General features: G+C 40.1%; 1 protein-coding gene across 1 annotated transcript in view; it reads left to right on the forward strand.

Moving 5' to 3' along the window:
- The window catches only part of CPSF3 (cleavage and polyadenylation specific factor 3), a 32,556-nt gene extending 19,285 nt beyond the window's left edge, over positions 1–13,271 (forward strand). The window contains exons 10-18 of the mRNA XM_089672024.1: positions 2,274–2,420; positions 2,752–2,904; positions 4,978–5,086; positions 6,457–6,555; positions 6,952–7,046; positions 7,400–7,487; positions 8,557–8,626; positions 10,613–10,709; positions 12,435–13,271. Of these exons, the coding sequence (XP_089528150.1) occupies positions 2,274–2,420; positions 2,752–2,904; positions 4,978–5,086; positions 6,457–6,555; positions 6,952–7,046; positions 7,400–7,487; positions 8,557–8,626; positions 10,613–10,709; positions 12,435–12,539 (963 nt within the window). The 3' untranslated portion in view covers positions 12,540–13,271. The remainder of the gene's footprint in view (positions 1–2,273; positions 2,421–2,751; positions 2,905–4,977; positions 5,087–6,456; positions 6,556–6,951; positions 7,047–7,399; positions 7,488–8,556; positions 8,627–10,612; positions 10,710–12,434) is intronic.
- Positions 13,272–22,095: the final 8,824 nt, after the last annotated feature.

Here is a 22,095-nt window from a genome sequence, read left to right on the forward strand (position 1 = left end):
CTGGCCAATACCATCCCTACAGTAAAGCATGGTGGTGGCAGCATCATTCTGTGGGGATTTTTTTCGGCGGCAGGAACTGGGAGACTAGTCAGGATCGAAGGAAAGATGAATGCAGCAATGTACAGAGACATCCTTGATGAAAACCTGTTCCAGAGGGCTCTGGACCTTAGATTGGGGCGACTGTTCATCTTTCAACAGGACAACGACCCTAAGCACACAGCCCACATAACAAAGGAGTGGCTACGGGTCAATTCTGTGAATGTCCTGGAGTGGCCCAGACTTGAACCCGATTGAACATCTCTGGAGAGATCTGAAAAAAGCTGTGCACCGATGCTCCCCATCCAACCTGATGGAGCTTGAGAGGTACTGCAAAGAAGAATGGGAGAGATTGCCCAAAAATAGGTGTTCCAAGCTTGTAGAATCATACTCAATACAACTTGAGACTGTAATTGGTGCTATAGGTGCTTCAACAAAGTATTGAGCTGTGAATACTTATGTACATGTGTTTTTTTTTCATTTACTGTCTTTAATTAATCCATTTTGGAATAAGGCTGTAGCATAACAAAATGTGGCAAAAGTTAAGCGCTATGAATACTTTCTGGATGCACTGTAACTGGTTTTCAAAATTTTTTACAAATAAATATCTGAATTGTGGTGTGCATTTGTATTCAGCCCCTTTTACTCTGATACCCCTAACTAAAATCTAGTGGAGCCAATTGCCTTTAGAAGTCACCTAATTGGTAAATAGAATCCACCTGTGTGTAATTTAATCTCAGTATAATTACAGCTGTTCTGTGAAGCCCTCAGAGGTTTGTAGAGAACATTAGTGAACAAACGGCATCATGAAGGCCAAGGAACACACCAGACAGGTCAGGAATAAAGTCATGGAGACGTTTAAAGCAGGGTTAGGTTATATAAAAAAATATCCCAAGCTTTGAACATCTCACAGAGATCATCATCCGAAAATTGAAAGAGTATGGCACAACTGCAAACCTACCAAGATATGGCCATCCACCTAAACTGTCTGGCCGGGCAAGGAGAGCATTAAATCAGAGAAGCAGCCAAGAGGCCTATGGTAACTCTGGAGGAGCTGCAGAGATTCACAACTCGGGTGGGAGAATCTGTCCACAGGACAACTATTAGTCGTGCACTCCACAAATCTGGGCTATATAGAAGAGTGGCAAGAAGAAAGCCATTGTTGAAAGAAAGCCATAAGAAGTCCCGTTTGCAAGAAGCCATATGAGGGACACAGCAAATATGTGGAAGAAGGTGCTCTGGTCAGATGAGACCAAAATGGAACTTTTTGGCCTAAAAGCAAAACTGTGTGTGGCGGAAAACTAACATTGCAAATCACCCTGAACACACCATCCCCATGGTGGCAGCATCATGTAATAGGGATGCTTTTCTTCAGCAGGACTTGAAAATTGCTTTTCACAAACTCTTTTCATCCAATCTGACAGAGCTTGAGCTGTTTTTCACAAACTCTTTCCATCCAGTCTGACAGAGCTTGAGCTGTTTTGCAAAGAAGAATGGGCAAAAATTTCACTATCTAGATGTGCAAAGCTGGTAGAGACATACCCAAAAAAACTTGCAGCTGTAATTGCAGCAAAAGGTGGTTCTACAAATTATTGACTCCGGGGGCCTGAATACAAATGCAAGACACACTTTTCACATTTTTATTTGTCAAAAATGTTGCAAATCATTTGTCATTTTCCTTCCACTTCACAATTATGTGCCACTTTGTGTTGGTCTATCACATAAAATCCCAATAAAATACATTCATGTTTTTGGTTGCAATATGACAAAATGTGGAAAATTTCAGTGTGTGCTTGTGCGTGTGTGTTTTTTACAAAGGGGCTTCCATATCTATAGTATATTTATAGCTATTAAAATGTATATTCTTTCACTGACAATAATATAAGTATTCATGCAAGTATGGTTATGCATACAAATTCCAGGATACCATTTCTGGTTATTCAGTTAAGGTGATCTTTAGTAAATTTTCAATTCGTATTTGAGCAGATGTATGAAAAATTAAATATAGATCTTAAAGTCGGATCAAGCCCTCCTATCCTTTTCAGCCAAGGAAGCTTTTGTCTTAGCCTCTGCTTGATCTGCAGCTGCCATGGTGCTGCACATGCAATCAGTTATGGGACCAGCCATTTGATGGTTTGACAGTTTGGTTGAGAACACAAGCATTAGCATTATAACTGTTTTTTAATCAATGGGTTTAGTTCCGCTTTAACCATTGTTATCATATTATCATTCCCCAGCATATCATGTCTGAGCCTGAGGAAGTCACCACCATGTCTGGGCAGAAGCTACCTTTGAAAATGTCTGTAGATTACATCTCATTCTCAGCACATACAGACTACCAACAGACCAGTGAGTTCATCAGGGCCCTCAAACCTCCCCATGTGGTAAGTGAATCCTACTGCTAGTGTACACATCCTGTGTCTTGGCAGCATAATCTTTTTGAACAAGTAAACATTAGATTTGTGATGGAAAAACCAATGCAAGTGAATCTGTCATGAGTACCTTTCTACTAGAAGCTTCCAATGTGTGACTTACAAGCTATATACTATTTTCAGGGCAGTCATTTAAATTAGTAATTCTGAATGGGTTCCTCACCCCAAAATGAGTATACAACTTTTCTGTCAGGACTTTACCTCCATGACAGATCACCCTTAGTAAGTTATTATATTGGTAGCACACAATATGTAGCATCCAATGGAATCCCTGGTTTTGCAGATCTTGGTACATGGGGAACAGAATGAAATGGCCCGTCTTAAAGCTGCAATTATCCGGGAATATGAAGACAATGAGGAAGTTGACATTGAGGTTCACAACCCCAGAAACACAGAAGCTGTGTCTCTAAACTTCAGAGGAGAGAAGCTAGCTAAGGTAAGCTGTGATACATGTTGGGCTAAAGCACCACACACTCCTTCAGTGATGGTAATAGTGTCCTGTAGAGCTATGTAATTGACATGGTTTGTTTCCTGATGTCTCCTAGGGTGGTTTACTCCACCACTCGGTAGTCCTCTAAATTTTACATCGGGATTGTGCTACCCATAACACAATATCCCCAAAAGTTTGAGCCTTCTCACATTTTTGGGAATAAAATGGGGAAATCCTACAGGTTTCATTAAAAAAGTGCAAAAAGAAATATATGTTGTTCCTACTAATTCAGAGATGTGCTGTGCATTCTGCAGTATACTCTGCCCTTGCATATACAGAGATACAGTCCATAAACATAGTAGAGCACCAGGAGGTTTTATTGGCACAGCCGCAAAGAAGCCTTGTTGCACTTCACACTACAGCACTAAAGTTGGCCATAGATGGATTGTAATTTGTCCGGTTCAGCAGGGACTTGTTGAGTTTCAGTCCATCTGTGGCCATTCCCACTTGACAGAATGCTATCTAATGATCAAAATATTTGCAATGGGAATGTTGAAAATGTTTCTTTTGATCAATGGCTGCAGCGCTGATCAGTATATGCTGACAGTAGAGGAGTCAGCACTGTCAGAGTACAACAGCACAGAGAGGAGATTTCCTCCTACCACCTTGCCTGTGTGTATGGGAGAATCCATTTTTTTTTTTTTTTGATCACTCCTTTGGCTGATCGAAACAAAATTACCCATCTATGGGCAGCCTTAGTCATATGGGCCTCATGACTTGGCACGATAGCACAAAAGACATCAAGGCTTTTTTGCTGCTGTGGTGCATTGGATACACAGCTCACCAAACCTGAAGAGCCAGGAAATAGGAAGGGGTTTGGTTACTAACCGTACAGTAATTGTGCTAATGATCTAAGCTCAGTAAAGTACTTATCTTGGTCTAAAACACATAATTTATCCCTATGTTGAGAAGAGATAATGTTTAGCAAGAGACAATGGGGCAGGGCTGATGTTTTAAAATGTAACTATCCAAAATTTAAAAAAAAAAAGTTTTGCTATTAAAGTGGAAAGAGATTAGAACACCTGTCAGTTTTTATTGCTGTCTGTGTTCCCGTTAAGGAGATTCACCCTCTCTATTTGTCCTGTTTACCATTATCAGTGAAAGTAAAAGAAAATCCCATATTTTGGGTTGTCCCCAGAAAGGTAATACAGGGGAAATCTTCCAATGGGGACTCTAGTTCTGGTGACCTGGGGGTCCCCAAGAGATTCCCTTTTTGCAGGGCTTTCCTCTCACTTCCTGTTTTTCTATGGGTCAGGAAGTAAAGGGAAAGCTTCGCAATGGGACACAGCAAAAAATAAAAATATGGCAGGGGTTATAACCCTCCCTTGCTCTATCCAAAATGAAATAAAGGTTTTGCCTATAGTTCTACTTAAGTCCAGAAAGGGCACAACAGAAATTAGGAATTTAAATTTAATTTCCAGCAGATCAAATGATATTTTTCTGTACCTGCAGGGTCTTTAAATTGCATGCAGACCCTAACAGTGAACATTTTTTTCTACCTCATTGGTCTGTAAAATTTACTGTTAAGAGTTTTTAGTTGTATCTGTTGATCCCGTTGATCATGCCAGATCTTGTGTCATTCCAAGAAGTCTTATTAGCCTCCTTAGTTCTTATCTCAGACTACAGAATAATTACTGTATGTGGTGTAGAGAGGAGTACAAAAGGAAGGATTAAGTAGTCTAGCAAAAAACAACTGGGACACTGCGCAGTCTAAAAAATGCTGTGTGTGTTGTCAGTCCACAACAGTGGTTAGTAGCTGAGTGCTTATCTGGCCGGCAGATCAAGTTATTTTTGTGTGTTTCCAGGGTCTGTAAAGATAAAACATGCGGAAATGTTCAAGTATTGCATGTTATATAACTTTGTTCTTTTTTTTTTTTTTTGTGCTGTGACACACACTTTAAAAACATATTTGCCAAAAGAAACTCCCATTGGGCATGCAGCCACTAATATTGCTTTTCAGTATTTTAAATTAAGAAGCACTGCTACTTTTTTTTTTTTTTTTTTTTCTTTTTCAAAAAGGTGATGGGCAGTCTTGCAGATAAGAAACCAGAACAAGGTCAAAGGATTTCGGGTATCCTTGTTAAGAGAAACTTTAACTATCACATCCTTTCTCCAAGTGACCTTTCCAGTAAGTGCATTTGCAAAATTCTTCCTTGTAGTAGTTGCACAATAAAATAATACCTGTGTTGTCCATTATATATTAGATACTGCAGATTATAACCAATCAATCAAATGTTCACACCGCAGGTCATTTTTATACTATACAATGGAAAGGTGAATATTGCCCTTTTACTGCCTTCCTACAGCCCTATTGACAATAAAGACTGCAGGAAGGTGGTTGGCTAATTCTGGAGTGCCGTCTAATAATGACACTGTGAACCGAGCCATCACCAGGCAAGGTGTACAGAGCGGATCACAAAATGTAAACAGAGCAAAAGAAATGGCAGATTCAGGGTAGGAGGGTGTTTGATTGTAGAATTGTTTTGAACCTTTCCACATTCCCCACCACAACCACCCCCCCTGCCCTCACTCCTGTACATCTGATCTCACTCTGTCACTATCTGATCTTTGTATTAACCCCTCACCTCCATTATCCTGTAAATCTGAACATTACCACCTTCATCTCCGTCATCCCACTGTATGCGACCAATACATTAACCTCCCTTCCCCTTCTCCTCCACTGTCCACTGTGTATGACATATGATGCTGCTATATCTTATGCATCATTAATAAGCTTCATGTTTGAACCATCTCAGTTCCAGCATGTTTCTTCATTTCCAAAAAAATTGCAGCAAGAAATGAATTTACCAGAGAGTGTCTACTTTCCAAAAATGTATAATTTGGGGGGTGTTCATACTGTTTTGAAATTTTATTTTCTGTGTTTTAAAACAATAACAGACAGTAATGCCCCTTACACACGATGAGACTATCGGATGAAAAATTAATCATCTGATCCTTAGTACACTCCCGAATTTGTATTCTGTTGTACGAAAATTTTCGGAACTTAAGTAACCTCTTCATTTTTGATATGAGACTAGCATGCAAAGAAAAAATGGACTATTCGTCTGATATTCTCATCGTGTTTACCAGGCATAAGGGAAACTTGACGCTGTGTAGAGGCAACAGCTGAACTATAGGTTTATGCATGTGACACCCACTGGCTGAGTTTTATATCATTCAAGGGTGGCACAAATGTCATACTTGGGAGGTGTAAGTATACTGCGAGATGCAACCTTACTGCCTTCAGCAAGAAACTGATGTCACTCTTGAGTAAACATACCATTCCCAATAATATGCCCTTTATGTATGTAATTATTTTTTTAAATTATTTCAAAGGTTTTACTAGCCAATCATTTTTTCAATATTTCCAATACTTGATGTAGTTCATTGTGGGTGTTGGATGATGTTGGGCACCTGAGCCAAGCCATGTGTATCTCTGCTTAGTGTCTGCTTAATGCATGATATTCTGTATTAAAGTAGCCTTTTTTTTCTCTACAGGTTACACTGACCTGGCCATGAGTACTGTAACCCAGACACAAGCCATTCCATATACTGGCCCCTTTAACTTGTTATCTTACCAGTTACAGCAGCTCACGGGTGAGTTCAGTAAGCAGCTTTGATTCTCTGAATGTTGTTAGGGGGACACAGGGGTCCTATAAGTCCTGTACCTAAGAGGACAGACAGTATGTATAAATACAGAAAGGACACTACTTCTGCCCTCTCTGTAGTAAGAGAGAGATCAGTTTTAGTTAAGTGCTGAGGAGGTAAAATATTGCATTAGAAAATGGTCCTTCCAAAAAAAAAGAATGAAGATACAGATGATAATATTCCTACAGTGGTCTGTGTGTGCTTTTTCTAAAGTCCACCAAAAATGGATCTTTCCCTGTGAAATATAATATTTCCAGCCTACCTTTCATTAACCTCATTATTTAGTATCCAAATTTATTTTTGCCAAATTTTTGTTGATCTACAAAAATGTTTTTCTCCATTCAGGGGAAGTGGAGGAGATTGAAATGAATGATAAGGACTGTTTAAGAGTCTTTAAAGCAATCACTTTGATAAAGGAACAAGGCATGGTGATGCTGGAGGTAAGAACCATCTACTCAATCTTATTTAAAGAAACCCTGGGCTGAGAATAATAAGAGGCTGTCATTTCTGACCTCTCCTTTTGAAAATGCTGGTTGCATTACAGATATGCAGATCTATGGCGTTCAATCATTTCCAAATCACTACTCCAAAATAAGTTTGTAGGTCATTTGTTCTGGGCTCACTTTCTGCATGCTGCTGTTGCAGGTCAGTGACACATTAAAATTTCATCAGCATAATAGCTAACCAACTATCATTTTCAGAAGGAATTTATCTCAGCCCTATTTTTTATTTAAGCAATGAATCTCATTTAAAAACAATATTACATAATCTGTTTGACATTTCTTCCTGTTAGTGGGTGGCCAATCCAACAAATGATATGTATGCGGACACTGTTGCCAGTGTCATCCTGGAACTGCAGTCCAACCCCCGGTCACATAAAGGTATTACTGTCAGATTTGTTTTTTTTTTCTCTTCTTTTCTTTCCCCTTCTCTTTTACTCTGTGTAACTTGAAGCCCAGCATGGGGCTTGCCCCACTGGCAGTACTTTATACTATTTTGTTTAATTTATTTTATTTTTTTATGATAATTAATAAGTACCTAAACCTATTAGAGCAAAGTACAATCCAAATAATATGCAGTAGTTATGGGTATAAGGGACTCCACATTTGAAATGGGGGATGAGGGAGCAGTTACCAGAAAATGGCTGAGGGAGGTGGCATGGAAAGGTTCACTTCTTTGGAGGTTGCAGCTTCTGAGGTCCCTGAAATATTTGCTCCAGCCTAGAGGAAGTTGAGGGGTCCACATAGAAGTTACCTGAGGGGTCCATACATTTAGCAAATTGTGAAAGAGTACAGGGATAACAAGTATGCCTGTTGTTCCGTGGGACTGAAGCATTAAACCTTGTTTCTTAGGATACATTTCCAATCATTTCAGTCGTAGTGAAAATAAGGATGTAAGGTGAGGGGAGAGAAGTATTCATTTTTTTTATTACCATTTGCAGAAGTCTTTAGGCCACTCGTGTGCTGCTGGGTCCTCTTCTCTTCCCCGAGCTTGAAGGTCCTCAGTGATACAGAGAGCGATGTGGATATGATGACATTAGCATTACTTTCTGCATCATTACACTGAGTTTGAGACGCCTAAGTGATGCGCCCTCATTTTTTTATTTTTTTTTCGGGGGGAGGAGGGGGGGTAGATGAACTGTATTTTTATGTTGGTCAAAGAGAGATGGAAGAAAAAATGATCCTGATATTGAACTGCATTTGGATATGTAACAAGTAACTGCTTCAGATTAAGCAAATCAACTTGGTGCTAGTATAGTGCTGAAAAGCTACTTGGCATATGAATGCAATCTCCCTGCATTGTTCTCTGTCAGAATGTAACTCAAGTGATCAGTGTATCAGGCTCCCCAGATTTGGTTAGGCAATTGGTCTTGTATCTATGAGAATGTAAAATGCGTTAAAACTGGAGTGGGCTGTGTCTCTGAAAGAGGATTGTTATTTATTGTTACAGCTGCGTCACACAGATCTAGTAAAGAAGTTGAAAAGGAAGCCTACTATAAAAGACTGGAGATCATGCTGCAGTGAGTATGAATAAATGGTGGCTTCATGTTTCCTTTTAAGGAACTACTTCAAGCAAATCACTAAATGTCAAATCACAGGGGCAACTCTCCACGCCTGCCTGAGGATTTGGTATTCTGCACAGTCAGTCTTGTGAATTGCACTCTCTTACCACACTGAATAGTTAGGCAGCTAACAACCCCAATTTTTGGTTCTGTTTAGCAGCTTGCCATACCTTTCTGGCTCTAGTGAATCAGCATGACCATCATTTCTGCATGTCACCAAGGAAGCAAAGTCTAAAACCGAAAACACCAAAGCATTCTGCCTATGAGTGTGGCAGAAGTATGTGCAACACAAAACTGGCTGAATAAAACTGCAAATCATCATTTTAGGTATAATCATTTCAAATACAAACATTGTATGTTTAACTGTTTGCTTTTCCTCCTTAAGACAACGTGGATCAATGTGAATCCTTGGTTTCAATTTCTCACTGCTGAGCTGCTACAAAGACAATAGATGTATGCATGTAATTACCAAAGAGAATTCTAGTGTATGTAAAACAGAGCTGAGCAGTCTCAAGAATTAGGTAGAGGCCTAAAGCAGACGAAATCCAAACATAAAATATAGTTATGGACACCCCCCAACTGCACCCTGCCCTTACCTAGACTAGTACCAAAACACTTACTTTAGTAGGTTAGGGCTTCTTCCACTTTACAAACACATAGTCACAGCATGGTTGGGATCAGTGTCCAGGCACTAATTGGCTGCCCAACAGCTAACATAACTCAAATTTGGAAAAGGTGGATGCCCTAAATGAAATCCTAACATGCCTAAAGCTAAGTACAGAAGACCATTTGCTACTTGGCTGGGTTAGGGATCAGTGAGGGAGTGGAAATACCTTTTTATTTTTGTGTTTAGGTCCACTTTAAAAAAAAAAAAAAAAGTTCAGATCTGAAACAGTTTTACTAGCTTTGGGAAGAACTGTTTAAATTGACAATTTTGTTTCTAAACTTCAAATGGGTGGCCGATATGTAGATGAGCTAATACATTAGACCAGATGCTTGGTTTTTGTCTTTTTTTTGTTAGATCATTGGGCGTAAGTTGTAGCCAGACTGTGTCTGTGGCTGCTCTCATGTTAGCCATACATGTATAGGTTCACATTCACAGGCTGAACATTAGAACTCTAATAGATTCATCCATCCACACTATAAATAGCATGGATGAAGAAATATTTTCCTGCCAGGTATTGTATTCAACAGCTGGCGGTATCTGTGGTTGCTAATTATGTGAATAGTGACTGCATCTGATTGGATGAAGTCACTGTTTGGCCAGCATTGCTCCATCCACCTCATCTGTCAAAGTTGATAAACTTTTTTCAAGCGGAGTGGTGCCAACTGGACTACTCAGTTCAAATTTTGGCCAATTCCTGCTAAAATGTAAAGCCTATATGGCCAGTTTCTGTATTATAACTTTACTGACAGATGAGGCATACAAAGAAAAGCTTCTGTTAGTTCCTGTATTAGAGCTGGGGGGTTACAGAAAGGGTTGTTTTTGCTCTTTGAATCCTGACCTGCCCTATAAAATAGCACGGTAATGTTTCAAATTGTGGTTAAAGAAGTACTTGTACTTTCTTCGCATTGCCTTCAGTGTAATTGTTGCTTGTCTTGGGGCTCTGAAATTTTAACTGTATCTGGAATTCTAGATAAGTGATATAATCTTGTACCACAATTTCCTACTTCTGTTGTAATTTTATTTCATTTCTAATAACATCTACTGTTTTTTGTTTTTTTAATCTTATAAGATTTATAGTTTGGGCGTTCATAGATATTATTTATCTCCTAGATTGTAAGCTCTAACGAGCCGGGCCCTCTATTTCCTCTTGTACCAAATTGTATTGTAACTGTAATGTCTACCTTCACTTTGTAAAGCGCTGCACAGCAAATTGTTGGCGCTATATAAATCCTGTATAATAATTTTAAAAGAATCTTTCTTCTGCTCTTGCCTGTCAGGGATATGTTTGGTGAGGAGTGTGTGAGTAATAACAATGGCTCCACCATCACCGTGACTGTGGATGGTAAGACGGCCGTCTTGTCTCTGGAAACAAGGGTAGGTGGTTTATAACCAATAATGTCTTCTCTCATAAACCAACACTGCTTCCCTGGGATTGTAAATCAGTGTCAATCACTGAACTACTGTTTGCAGAAGCTGCTGTTCTGGCTTCTTCTCTTCCCAGTGCCGTACTCTTACTGATTTGTGCATTTTAAGGGGGTAAGAATGGTAGGGTTGGTGTGATTTTACTAAGCAAGCAAAATACATATATGGGCTTATTCCTTAACTGGTTTAAAAAAAATCTTCAGTGATTCATAGCAGCCAATCAGATTTCATTATGTTTCCACTGTAGCAGACCATTCCATAACTATGGGATAGTGGGGGGCAGGTGTTTGAAATATCTTGGCTGCATGACCATTTCCAAACAGTAATTATAGAATTAAGTGTTCCTGCATGGCAAGACCACTTACTGTTATCTCACATATATATTCTATTATAGCCAAATTTACCACCCTAACTCCTCCCACAGTTTTTACACTACATAGACAGTAATATACCGAAACGTGCGGATTGTTCCCGATTGGTGTGCTATTACTTTGTGGAACGTTTCGCCGAATGGTTCACAAAATATTGGCGTTTTTGTGGTGAAATTGGTCCCATAGGAATGAATGGCGGAATGTTCAAAACTAGAGTGGGAGCTGACAAAAGCTAGAGTGTGAGCTGAAAAATCAGGACATGATTTCTAAACTGCCATCACTCCCTCTTTGTCAAGCCCACCTACACAAATCTTATATCAAAACGTTCAGCTATCCCTGCTGCCACTAAAAATGTCCACGGCTAAGCCATATTCCTGATAGTTTTCACAATATGACCATTTGTTTGCAACTCATGCCGCCCATTGACATTCATTGAAACTCCACTCTAGCCACCTCAAATTTGAAGGGCAATTTCTAAACTGCGACTGTGCCTTCATTTTTAATATTTCAGAGACATACTATGCATCAAAATGTAGGTCTGGGTCTTGTGATTCTCACAATATAAAGCTCTTCGGTGTAGGCTTTAAAATTTTTAAACTACAACCGTTTGAAGATGGCAACCGCCAGTGAAGTGAGCAAGTTGGAGCAGTTTGTTTTTAACCGCTCTTCTCTGCCCTTGCTGTAGAGTGAGTTGCCATAGGAACCCAGGTGTGTGAGCAGGCAGCAGAGTGACAAAAGCTAGAGTGTGAGTTGTAGACTACTGGTGGAGGCAAGAAAACTTCAGACAATTTCCCCAGAAAGTTTAGCTTTTCTAGTTGTGGTTGTACCCAAAGGACCCAGGGCACCTACGCTGATGTGCGTTTCACATTCTGTAAAGATTTACAGTACCATGTTTCATTAAACATTCTCATTTGATATTTTTGATATATTTCTGGAATTATTTTTATGCTTTTATCAACTTTTATTAATAAATTCAATATCATCCCCAATGTAGATGCCAAAGAGCTTCCAGTGCAGTGTATTACCCAGGCAGCTCGCTGTCCAGAGCTGGACATTTCTTCAGGTGGGAAGCCTGCCAGGAAAGCCAAAGGGAAACAATGGACAGCTGCAATATGCCCCCCCGTCCCCTATGGCCATGAATAATCTGGCCCATTGCACTCCATACACATTTAAAGCCAGTAGGTTTATAGGCACTTGGAAGGGGTCAGAGGCTTAAGAATGTAAATGTTACGCAAGCAATTTTGTCATTACATGATTTTGTGCAATCTTATGCTTAATAAAATGTCACTGCTGTTTCATTCCTTAGACTGTGGAAAGTGAGGAAGGACTGGATGAAGATGAGACACTGCGGGAATTGGTACAGTTGGCAGCACAGAGATTATACGATGCTCTCGGTCCAGCAAACCTTTAATGTCATGTGATCTACATTTGATTTTGAAATCCTTTAACTTAACTAAAGTTGTTTTTTTAGTACATATTGTATACATGTGAGTTTATGAATTATCCTGTAAATCATCAAAACAAATGATATCACATGTTTTAGTGATGTTAAAGACTCCTACATAGGCTGCATTCCAATGAATAGTTGTTCCGCCTACAAGATGACTATCTCCTTAGGATGGAATGGAATACTGGAATTTCAAGTTCTTCTTCGTGCAAAGGTTGTTCATTCGTAGTGTATAGACTATATGTGTTCTTGAGTCCATTTGCACTGAGTGAGTTAAACCAAATGTGTTGTTAGAAAAAAACAAAACACAAAACTCTCGCCGCACCCTTTACTAGGTATCTTCTGGTGCTTATACTTGGCTCTACCACCACTCAGAAATATACCAGTAGATACAAATTTGGGGGAGAACATTACATACTGTGAGCTCTCAAATTGGGGCTTGGGGTATGAGCAGCCAATCACCAGGCCCTATGTATCCTTATCAATATTGCATGGGGATAAAAGTGATGAAGGAGGCGACGTTGGTAGATATAGGCCAAGCACAGAATTAGGAATTGGGTTTTGGGATTTGTTATAACAGGTTTATTGTTCAATAGTCTTTATTGGGTTTAACAAGTGGTAAAAGTTTTACCAGTTACAAAAAAGTTCCGACATGACTAGCACAATGCATGTTAATAAAGTAGTTACAAAATTACAGTACAGTGTCTGGTAGTATTTCAGATTGAATTTGACAGACTTGTATCTCTACAAAAAAATGGCAACCACCTCAACCTATAACCAGCCTTTGCAGCAAGGTGCACATGGAAGCACATTGCAAACAAACAAAAGATTTCCCAGCACACTTACCAGTCAGCCTTCACAATAACCGTATTGTCCCGGTCTTAACAGTTTACATTAAAAGCAGAGGGTTTTGCAAATCTATGCATTAGCTGCAGTTACTCCGGGTTATGCATATATTTGGAAATGTGTACAAACAAATCGCTCTGTTTTTAACATAAACTGTTAGACAGGGTCAATGCACATAATGGGTAAGTGAGCGCTCCTAGATCACTACAGCTGCTGAACACCGAAAGGTACCACAAAACAACCTTCAAAGAATCATGTAAACTAAAAGGTGCAGCGCTTAAAAATAACACAGATATAGCATCAACATATGATCAGAATATACAAAAGGGCTTCAAAAGTTATGCGATAATCACAAAAAAACACATATATAAGTGCATGTAAAGTGCAAAAATAATGAGCATATAATATCATTAGTGTCACATTAATGTGACCAATCAAGTGATAAGTGAGGAAAAAAAAGTCCAACAATATCCCAGTGGGTTAGGTGATTGGAAAACAAAAGAGATTCCAGCAGTATAATCTGAGCGTGATAGTATCCAAAACTGATAAAAGATTGCGCACTCACCGAATGCACAATCAGTATGCGCATGTAAGAGATACCCCTCTTAATGTTAGCTCAGGAACTCACTCCAGGATAGGGTCAGGTTTACTGTTGTCCTCTGTCTGCTCAGCTATGGCTCTGGTCTCCTAGTGTGCGGCTCTGTGGGTAGTGAGAAGCTCCCAGGGAGCCCCAGAAAAAAGGAGGCCCAAATAGCGTGATATTGCTTCCAATAAGATGAATTTATTGATCCAGCAGAACATGGTACCATGTGGGTGCCGGCGGCCATCTTGGATACCTTATACGGTCAGTAGCTGTCATTTCATGTTCTGCTAGATCAATAAATTCATCTTATTGGAAGCAATATCACGCTATTTGGGCCTCCTTTTTTCTGGGGCTCCCTGGGAGCTTCTCACTACCCACAGAGCCGCACACTAGGAGACCAGAGCCATAGCTGAGCAGACAGATGACAACAGTAAACCTGACCATATCCTGGAGTGAATTCCTGAGCTAACCTTAGGAGGGGTATCTCTTACATGCGCAATCTTTTATCAGTTTTGGATACGATCACGCTCATATTATACTGCTGGAATCCAGTTGGTTTTCCAATCACCTAACCCACTGGGATATTGTTGGACTTTTTTTCTCACTTATCACTTGATTGGTCACATTAATGTGACACTAATGATATTATATGCTCATTATTTTTGCACTTTATATGCACTTCTATATGTGTTTTTTCATGATTATCGCATAAGTTTTGAAGCACTTTTGTATATTCTGATCATATGTTGATGCTATATCTGTTATTTTTAAGTGCTGCACCTTTTAGTTTACATGTTAGACAGGGTCAGTTCAGTTCTTTTGCAGGCTGGCTGGCAAGTGTGCTGGGATATCTTTTGTTTGAGATTTGTATATCTGGCTTTACAGATAATGGGACTGTAAGTAAATTATCTCAGAAAGGGGAAAAAGGAGTGGGGGGGTTGAATACAGCATATTGTATTATTTATTCTCAAGATTTAAACTTCTCTTGCCTCTGGCTGTTTCTACTGTCTACCAGGTATACTTGCTGTCAAGCATAAAAAACATCCAATCACAAAATAGTAAGAAAGGGAAAAAGCGATGTAAAGACTGGTGTCAGGGGATGAGGTCATGGTGTCTGAGGGGAGAATTTACTGCATTTCCATATAATAGGCAGGTGCTGTTTTTCAGATAAATGAGCCCAAATGTTCTGTTCTACTGAGTATAAATGCCCATTTTTCATTTTTGTTATTAAAATGGCTGTAAAGATGAGTCCTATTTCTTCCAGACTGGTATGCATTCAGATAAACATTGCTCTGCTGTCTGAAAAGTTGCAATCTAGCCCACATGGGCGTCTTAAAATATCTTCCAGGCTGTAAATAATTTTTTGTTATGAATGCCTGATCTGTGAATAATTATCAGCAAATTAATAAATATTTTATACAGTAAGAGTCTATCATTTTGTGTGTTTTGTTTTCAAGCTCTCTTTTGTTTATATTATTATCCTGATATAAGAATGTACTGTAAATTAGGTGTTGTTTGGACAATCTGTGGAAAGTCACCTATGTCAACTTTACTATAACCAATCATTTTTCTTGCATTTGAAAGGTGAAATATGATTTGTTATAGGACATTTCTGCTGATTTTATGCTCTATTGCTTATGAAGCTGTTTCATATCAAGAAAAATTTACTCAGGGTAGCAAATGAAAAGTCTATGTTTGCAGATCCCTATAAAAGGACACATTTTAACTGACACCTGTCATTTAAAAAAATACTGACATTGCGGACCTCCACTTGAGACTGTCTCTCTCTGGCATAGGGTCTTTGAATCACTGACCTAGACAGATTACCATTCCAAGGTTAAACTGGCCATAATCTAGTAGGTTTTCAAACGAATATTGGTGTGAAATCCTCTGTACATTTGATGACTTGACAAATGTTTTTCGAAAGTCCTTCAAAATTTTGTTTGCTTTACACATTTGTTTTTTTAATGAATGTAATTTCCCAGATGAAAACCATATTCACTATTACAAATGAATTATTTTTGAGAAATTATTTTATCCTTCAAATTTTCAGGTCACTATGGATGAAAATGACTGTTGATTTGACCCCACTAACCATTAGAAATTTGAATGAACATTTTTAAAAGAAACATTTTTAACAAAATTCTACTAGTGTATGACCAGCGTTTTCCACTTTGCAACAGACCATTTTAAATTTGTTTTTGACTTGGATAAGACCGCAGCATTGCTGGATCATCTTCAGATATGGCTTCTTCTCTGCATCATAGAAGTTTACCTTGCATTGGTTTATGGCATTTTGGAACTATTCTTGAGCCCATGCAGTGATGTCTATCACAGAATCATGCCTGTTTTCATAGCAGAACATTATCCATGTCAACTTGATAAACAATGTTTTGTTTTTTTTATTTAGCAAGGAGCATACAAACTACATTAATAATTATGCTGCCAAATAATTAAATATTGCCTCTAGCATTGCACCTGTTTCTTCTTGCCTGAGGCTGCCATTTTGCTGCAGTCTAGAGCCCCTGAGCAGCAGTAAATCTTTTGGTTGTCACCAGATCGACCTCTACATTTTAGGCACAGTGCTTGAAAAATAAAGAGCAACTGAGCATGTGCAGAGGAAGGTGAGACAGTGTTTTGCTGGATTTTAAATGGTATAGGCACTTATTTTTAATGTTTTACATACTGTAGCTATACCTGCACAAGGGGCTAGCCTGAAGTGATCTAGCAGGACTTCATTTTCTGACTAAAGTTCCATTTTAATGTTGTGCCATCTGTGTTTTGGCCTTGTCCCTTGCGCACAGAGATTTCTCCAGATTCTCAGAATCTTTTGATATTATGTACTGTATCTTTGCAATTTTACATTGAGAGACATTATTCTGAAATTGACAATTTTTAGGCACAGATTTTCACAATCGGTGTACCTCTGCCCATCTTCTGAGATGCTCTGACTCTCTAAGATGTTCTTTTTATACCTAATCATCTTACTGACCTATTGCCAATTAATCTAATTAGGTTCTTCCCGCTCTTCTTTGTTAGTACCACTTACTGTATTTTGCCAGCTTTTTGTTGCCATGTCCCAACTTTTTTGAGAATTTTAAAATTTACTTTTGTTTTTTAAATTGGTACATTTTCTCTGTTCTCTATCTATTTTTATTTTCTATTGTGAATATAATGTGTTTATGAAATCTGAGAATTTACACAGCATCCCAACTTTTTTGGAATTGGGGTAATATTTGGATGTTAACCACTTGGCAACCGTGCTATAGCCGAATGACAGCTACAGCACAGTTATCCAGTTCTGGGAGGGCGTCATATGACCCAGAACACACCCTCCCGTGTGCCCCCAGCAGCGCACACCCGGCGATCTCCGTGATCAGTGTGTCCTACAGACACAGCTGATCAAGTGATGTGGCAAAAGGCCAATCACAGCAGCCTTTTGCCACGTGATCAACTGTGTCCAAGACACAGCAAATCAAAAAGTAAATACAGTTGCTGGTTATCGGCAGCACTTTCCTCACGCTGTCACAGCGTGAGAAAAGTACTGCCGATAACCGACAATTGTCAGACAACAGATGGGGACTGATGATCAGTGTCGTCAGACAGTGCCGCCCATCATTCCTGCATATAAGTGCAACATCATCAGTGCAGCCTCATCAACACACATCAGTGAAGGAGAAAAATTACCTGTTTACAAATTTTTATAATGGAAACAAAGAGAACTTTTTTTTTTTCAAATTCTTTTGCTCTTTTTTTTCATTTATAGCCCAAAAAATAAAACCCCCAGCAGCGATTAAATACCACCAAAAGAAAGCTCTATTTGTGTGAAAAAAATGATAATTTCATATGGGTACAGTGTTGCATGACCACGCAATTGTCATTCAAAGTGTGACAGCGCAGAAAGCTGACAATTGGCCTGGGCACAAAGGGGGTAAAAGTGTCCGGTAGGCAAGTGGTTAAATCTGCTGCCCTCATTAACAATATCTGATGATCTTGTCATAGTAATATTTAGGCAGGGTGACAAAGCTCTGTCCCTGTGCCCAAATGTACTTCTGCATTGTCACCCTGGTATGTGACTTCTGATCTAGACTCTAAGTGGCCATTTGAACACACAGGGGTTTAGTTGCTAAAGCTGGAGAAGGCAAAAATCAGGATCATTTCTGCATAGAAACCAATTCACTTCCAGGTTTTATTGCCAAAGCTTAGTTGAAGAAGTTGATTGGTTTCCATGCAAAAGTGAGTCTGATTTTGCACTCTCCAGCTTTAGTAAATAAACCCCAATGTGTGCGAAAAATGTCCAGGTTTTACCACAGGAAGTGGTTGCAAGGTGACTATAGGAGATCAGCAACACTGAGAGGGTGGAGGATTAGTGAAAGCAGTGAAAACTGTTGTTCAATGTTTCTAAATACAAAATGGTGCACATGTGGGAGAGAAATCCTCTCCTAGAGTACATTATTGGGGGTAACAATGTTGGCCAGAACAACACAGGAAAATGATTTGAGGGTTCTGCTTTAAGTGACTGAAAATGAGAAAATGTTGAGACCACGCAGTGGGGAAGTCAAAAAAGAATTTTGTAGTGCATCAACAGCAGGAGGAAAGAGGATCTGATTTCTCTATATGGATCTTTAGTTATCTAGAACAGCCTTTCTCAACCGGGGTGCCGTGGGAAGAATGGCTGTCACTTGATCCCAAGCTCCCGATCCCCAGCCACACTTTACGTCGGCACTGGGAGCCATCACACCGCTATGCAAAGGGAAGGGGAGTGTCTTCTGTGCTCTTTGCTTCCCCCTAGAGTGCAGTACCCGGCTGATGGAAGCTAAGATACTGTAACTTTTCATAATGCTGTATACATGTGTACATTTATGTGTTTATATGTATTTTACTTTTAATCTCGACCCTGGTTTAACCCCAGCATCAATCACCACAATGCGCACACAGTTGCGGAGTGGTTGTAGTTCAACGCCATTCACCTGGAGGTATACTTCCAGCTGCGGCAACAGAATGTGTATACCCCCCAGCTGCTGTTTCTGCAGCTAAAGGAGGAGCAGTTGGGGGTGGTAAAAGCAGTTCAATTGCATGGTTTTACCGCTCTCCAACCTCACAGGTGAACAGGCCCTTGGTTCGCATTTGTGTGGCTGTGCGTAGGGCAGCCCATTCACTTCACTGGGTTGCCTTACCCGCAAAAAATTCAGGAAATTCGTCCCTGACCATAGTTCTAAAATTGCACCACACCCAAACACCCCTGCCATTGTATGGGGTTCCCCTAAAGAGCAGAGCATTTGTCTGCATGTCAGGAATGAGAGCCTGGCTACATCCAGATCTTTAGTTATTACTAGAGAGATCACCAGCAGGAAGGAGGTTCTGATTCCTCTACATAGGTCTTTAGTTATCACTAGGGATCACAAGCAGTTCTAAGGAGGAGCCCCGCACGCTGTGACGTCACGCCGCCGGATCACGGAGGTCCGGTGGCCATCTTTGAATCCAGCTGGTTAGTGCACAGAGCAGCTTTATGCTGCATGTATCTATATTCTGAGGATTACATTGTTATTCTACGCCAATCTTTTACCTATGGGAATTATCTGCTTATGTGTGTTCATATTCATTTTTAAATACTAACATTAATAAATTCATTTTTTATGAATAATACTACATTATGGGCACTATTCTTTGCTCCACACTGAGCACTTAATCCCCCAGAATCCCCAGGTGATCATCCCAGGGCCCAGAGGAGAGAAATCTAAAGCAGACCCCCATCACAGCTAATTATTAAAGGGAACCTCTAGAAGTGCTTTTCCATTGCCCTTATCCACCGAAGAGGTATCCACTCTAGGCTGCATCCTTCCCAGGACAGAGGGGACTTCTGGCTTATTTGATGTAAATGCACATTTATATTGCGCCTCTGGTGAGTGTGCAATTTTACCATTTTCCCTGCACGTTACCGGATCACGTGTCATTGGGAGTAGTGAAATCACCTGTCCAGCTTATTGTTTTCCTGTACCAACATCACCTTCAGCACTAATTGGACATTTATTGTTGAATTTGGTTATTTATATATAGCGCATGGTTGTTGGGATACATTATTTCACATTTGATACGGACAATATATATATATGTCACTATTTTGCTACTTCACTTTATACTTTACCAGCAATCTTATTGTGAATATTAGCCTCAGGCGTTTGCATCTTTTATATATTTTTTATAGCGCTGCACTGCACATTTTTAAGTTCTGAAGACCTCACTTACAAAAAGATATTGATAAGATACAGACTCCAGAGACTGGCAACAAAAATGATGAAAGGTCTGAGGGATAAATCACATCAGGACAGACTGCAAGAATTTAAGTGCAACCAAAATCAAGAAAAATTAGTACAAGAGACGAAGCTTAGGCAGTAGTATGTGTCCCTTGTGCTGATTTCTCTCCTGTTAGTAGAAATCCTCTTCTGTCCCCCACAATCTTTTGGTGATCCAGGGGATATTACAACTAAGGGGCTGTGACAGGCTGTCATCAAGAGTGCCAGACTATGCCCGCCCTTTGTGCCCAGCTCTGCCATTCATAGAAGCCATACTACAGCTTCTATGAACAAAACACAATATATGAATGGAGGAGAGGTGGATAATTTATAGCTCCACCCCTCTCCCCTTTAAAAAATTCAATCAAAAAAGGCAGACTTGGTTGGTCTTTTTCTGGCAATTGTTAAAGTGGAAGTCCATTTGTAGCTTAGTGTGCAGTCTTGGCGTGACTCTGTGCTGGGATGACATAAAATGTGTGCGCACATATGTAGATGTTACCTTATCTGGGCTCAGCCAATCAAGATGGCCAAAGACTCTGAACCCAGATATGGACCTGATGAAGCTGGAGGGGGACACTTTGCCGTATATGAACATTACGGCAAGAAGTTCCTGGAACTCAATTCTTGGGGTCATTTAAAGCAGAGCTGCAGGCTCCCCCCGAAACAATTAAAAGTCAGCAACTACAAATGCTGTGGCTGCTGACTTTTAGCCCTGGTTCACACTAAATGCGACTTTGAAAACGTGCTAATTCACTTGAAGTAGCGTGATTTCAAAGCCGCAGGTCAGTGCGATTTCAGGTTTGACTTGCCTGACATGCACAGATGTTTATGCAAGATGCACCTGAAATCGCCACAAATTGTCCAGGAACTATTTTCAAAATTGGCACGCTGATTTGAACGGTTCCATTGCTGACAATGGGGTGCGATTTGTCGTGTGATTTGGACCAGTCAAATTGTAGTAGCAATTTTGGAAAAACAGGGAAACTCTGTACACTGAAAACAAGTGATTTATTAAAAACAGCGCTGTTGTGACCCAGCCTGCAAAGCCGAGTGATTTGTACTTCTTACAAGCGTATATACCAATGATTACGTCACAATGCATACATTCCTTCTTTCACTTTCTATACACTCAAAAGGCTTTCTAAACTCTGCAAAATATAACCTTGAACAGAAGCTGCAGATAATATCAGCTCACCTCTGCACCCCCCCCAGCCACAGCTCACCTATGCACCCTGTCTGCAACTCACCTGACTCAATTTACCTCTGCAACACCTGACTGCAGCTCACCTTTGCACATCCCCCCCTCCCCCTCCACTGCCCTCATATGGTTAGCTACCTTTGCAAAACACAACTGTCAGCAGCCGGCCTCTCTCTATAGTAACTCCTGTTTCGGGTCCTATCTTCCCACACAGTGCACCAAGCGCACTTACCACTCCACCTCTTCCCCACTGGCCGGTGATCACCCCTGGGGCATCGGCTTTCATGCATTAGGCTGCAGGAGGAGATGCCCCGCCCCTAAACACACTGCATACTGCACCCGCAGATGTCTGTTCCTTCCCTGTCCCACAGGGAGTACAGAGGTAGGGAGGTTCTGTGGAAGCGGATGGTGCTGTCACTTCAGCCGCGCTTCTGTGTTTATAAGAGATAGTAGATATAGGTGTGCGCAGGGCCAGTGCCGGAGGTAGCGGAATGGCGTTCCGCCATGTTCTGGCTGAAAAAAAGCCCTGATCACAACTAGGTCTTATTTTCGGGGTAGGTCTTATACTTTAGCAATTCCCAAAAATAGCAATAGGTCTTT

This window comes from Staurois parvus, unplaced genomic scaffold (genome assembly GCF_062004578.1).
Source record: "Staurois parvus isolate SC_StPar_1 unplaced genomic scaffold, SC_StPar_1.0 ptg000118l, whole genome shotgun sequence".
Taxonomy (NCBI): Eukaryota; Metazoa; Chordata; class Amphibia; order Anura; family Ranidae; genus Staurois; species Staurois parvus.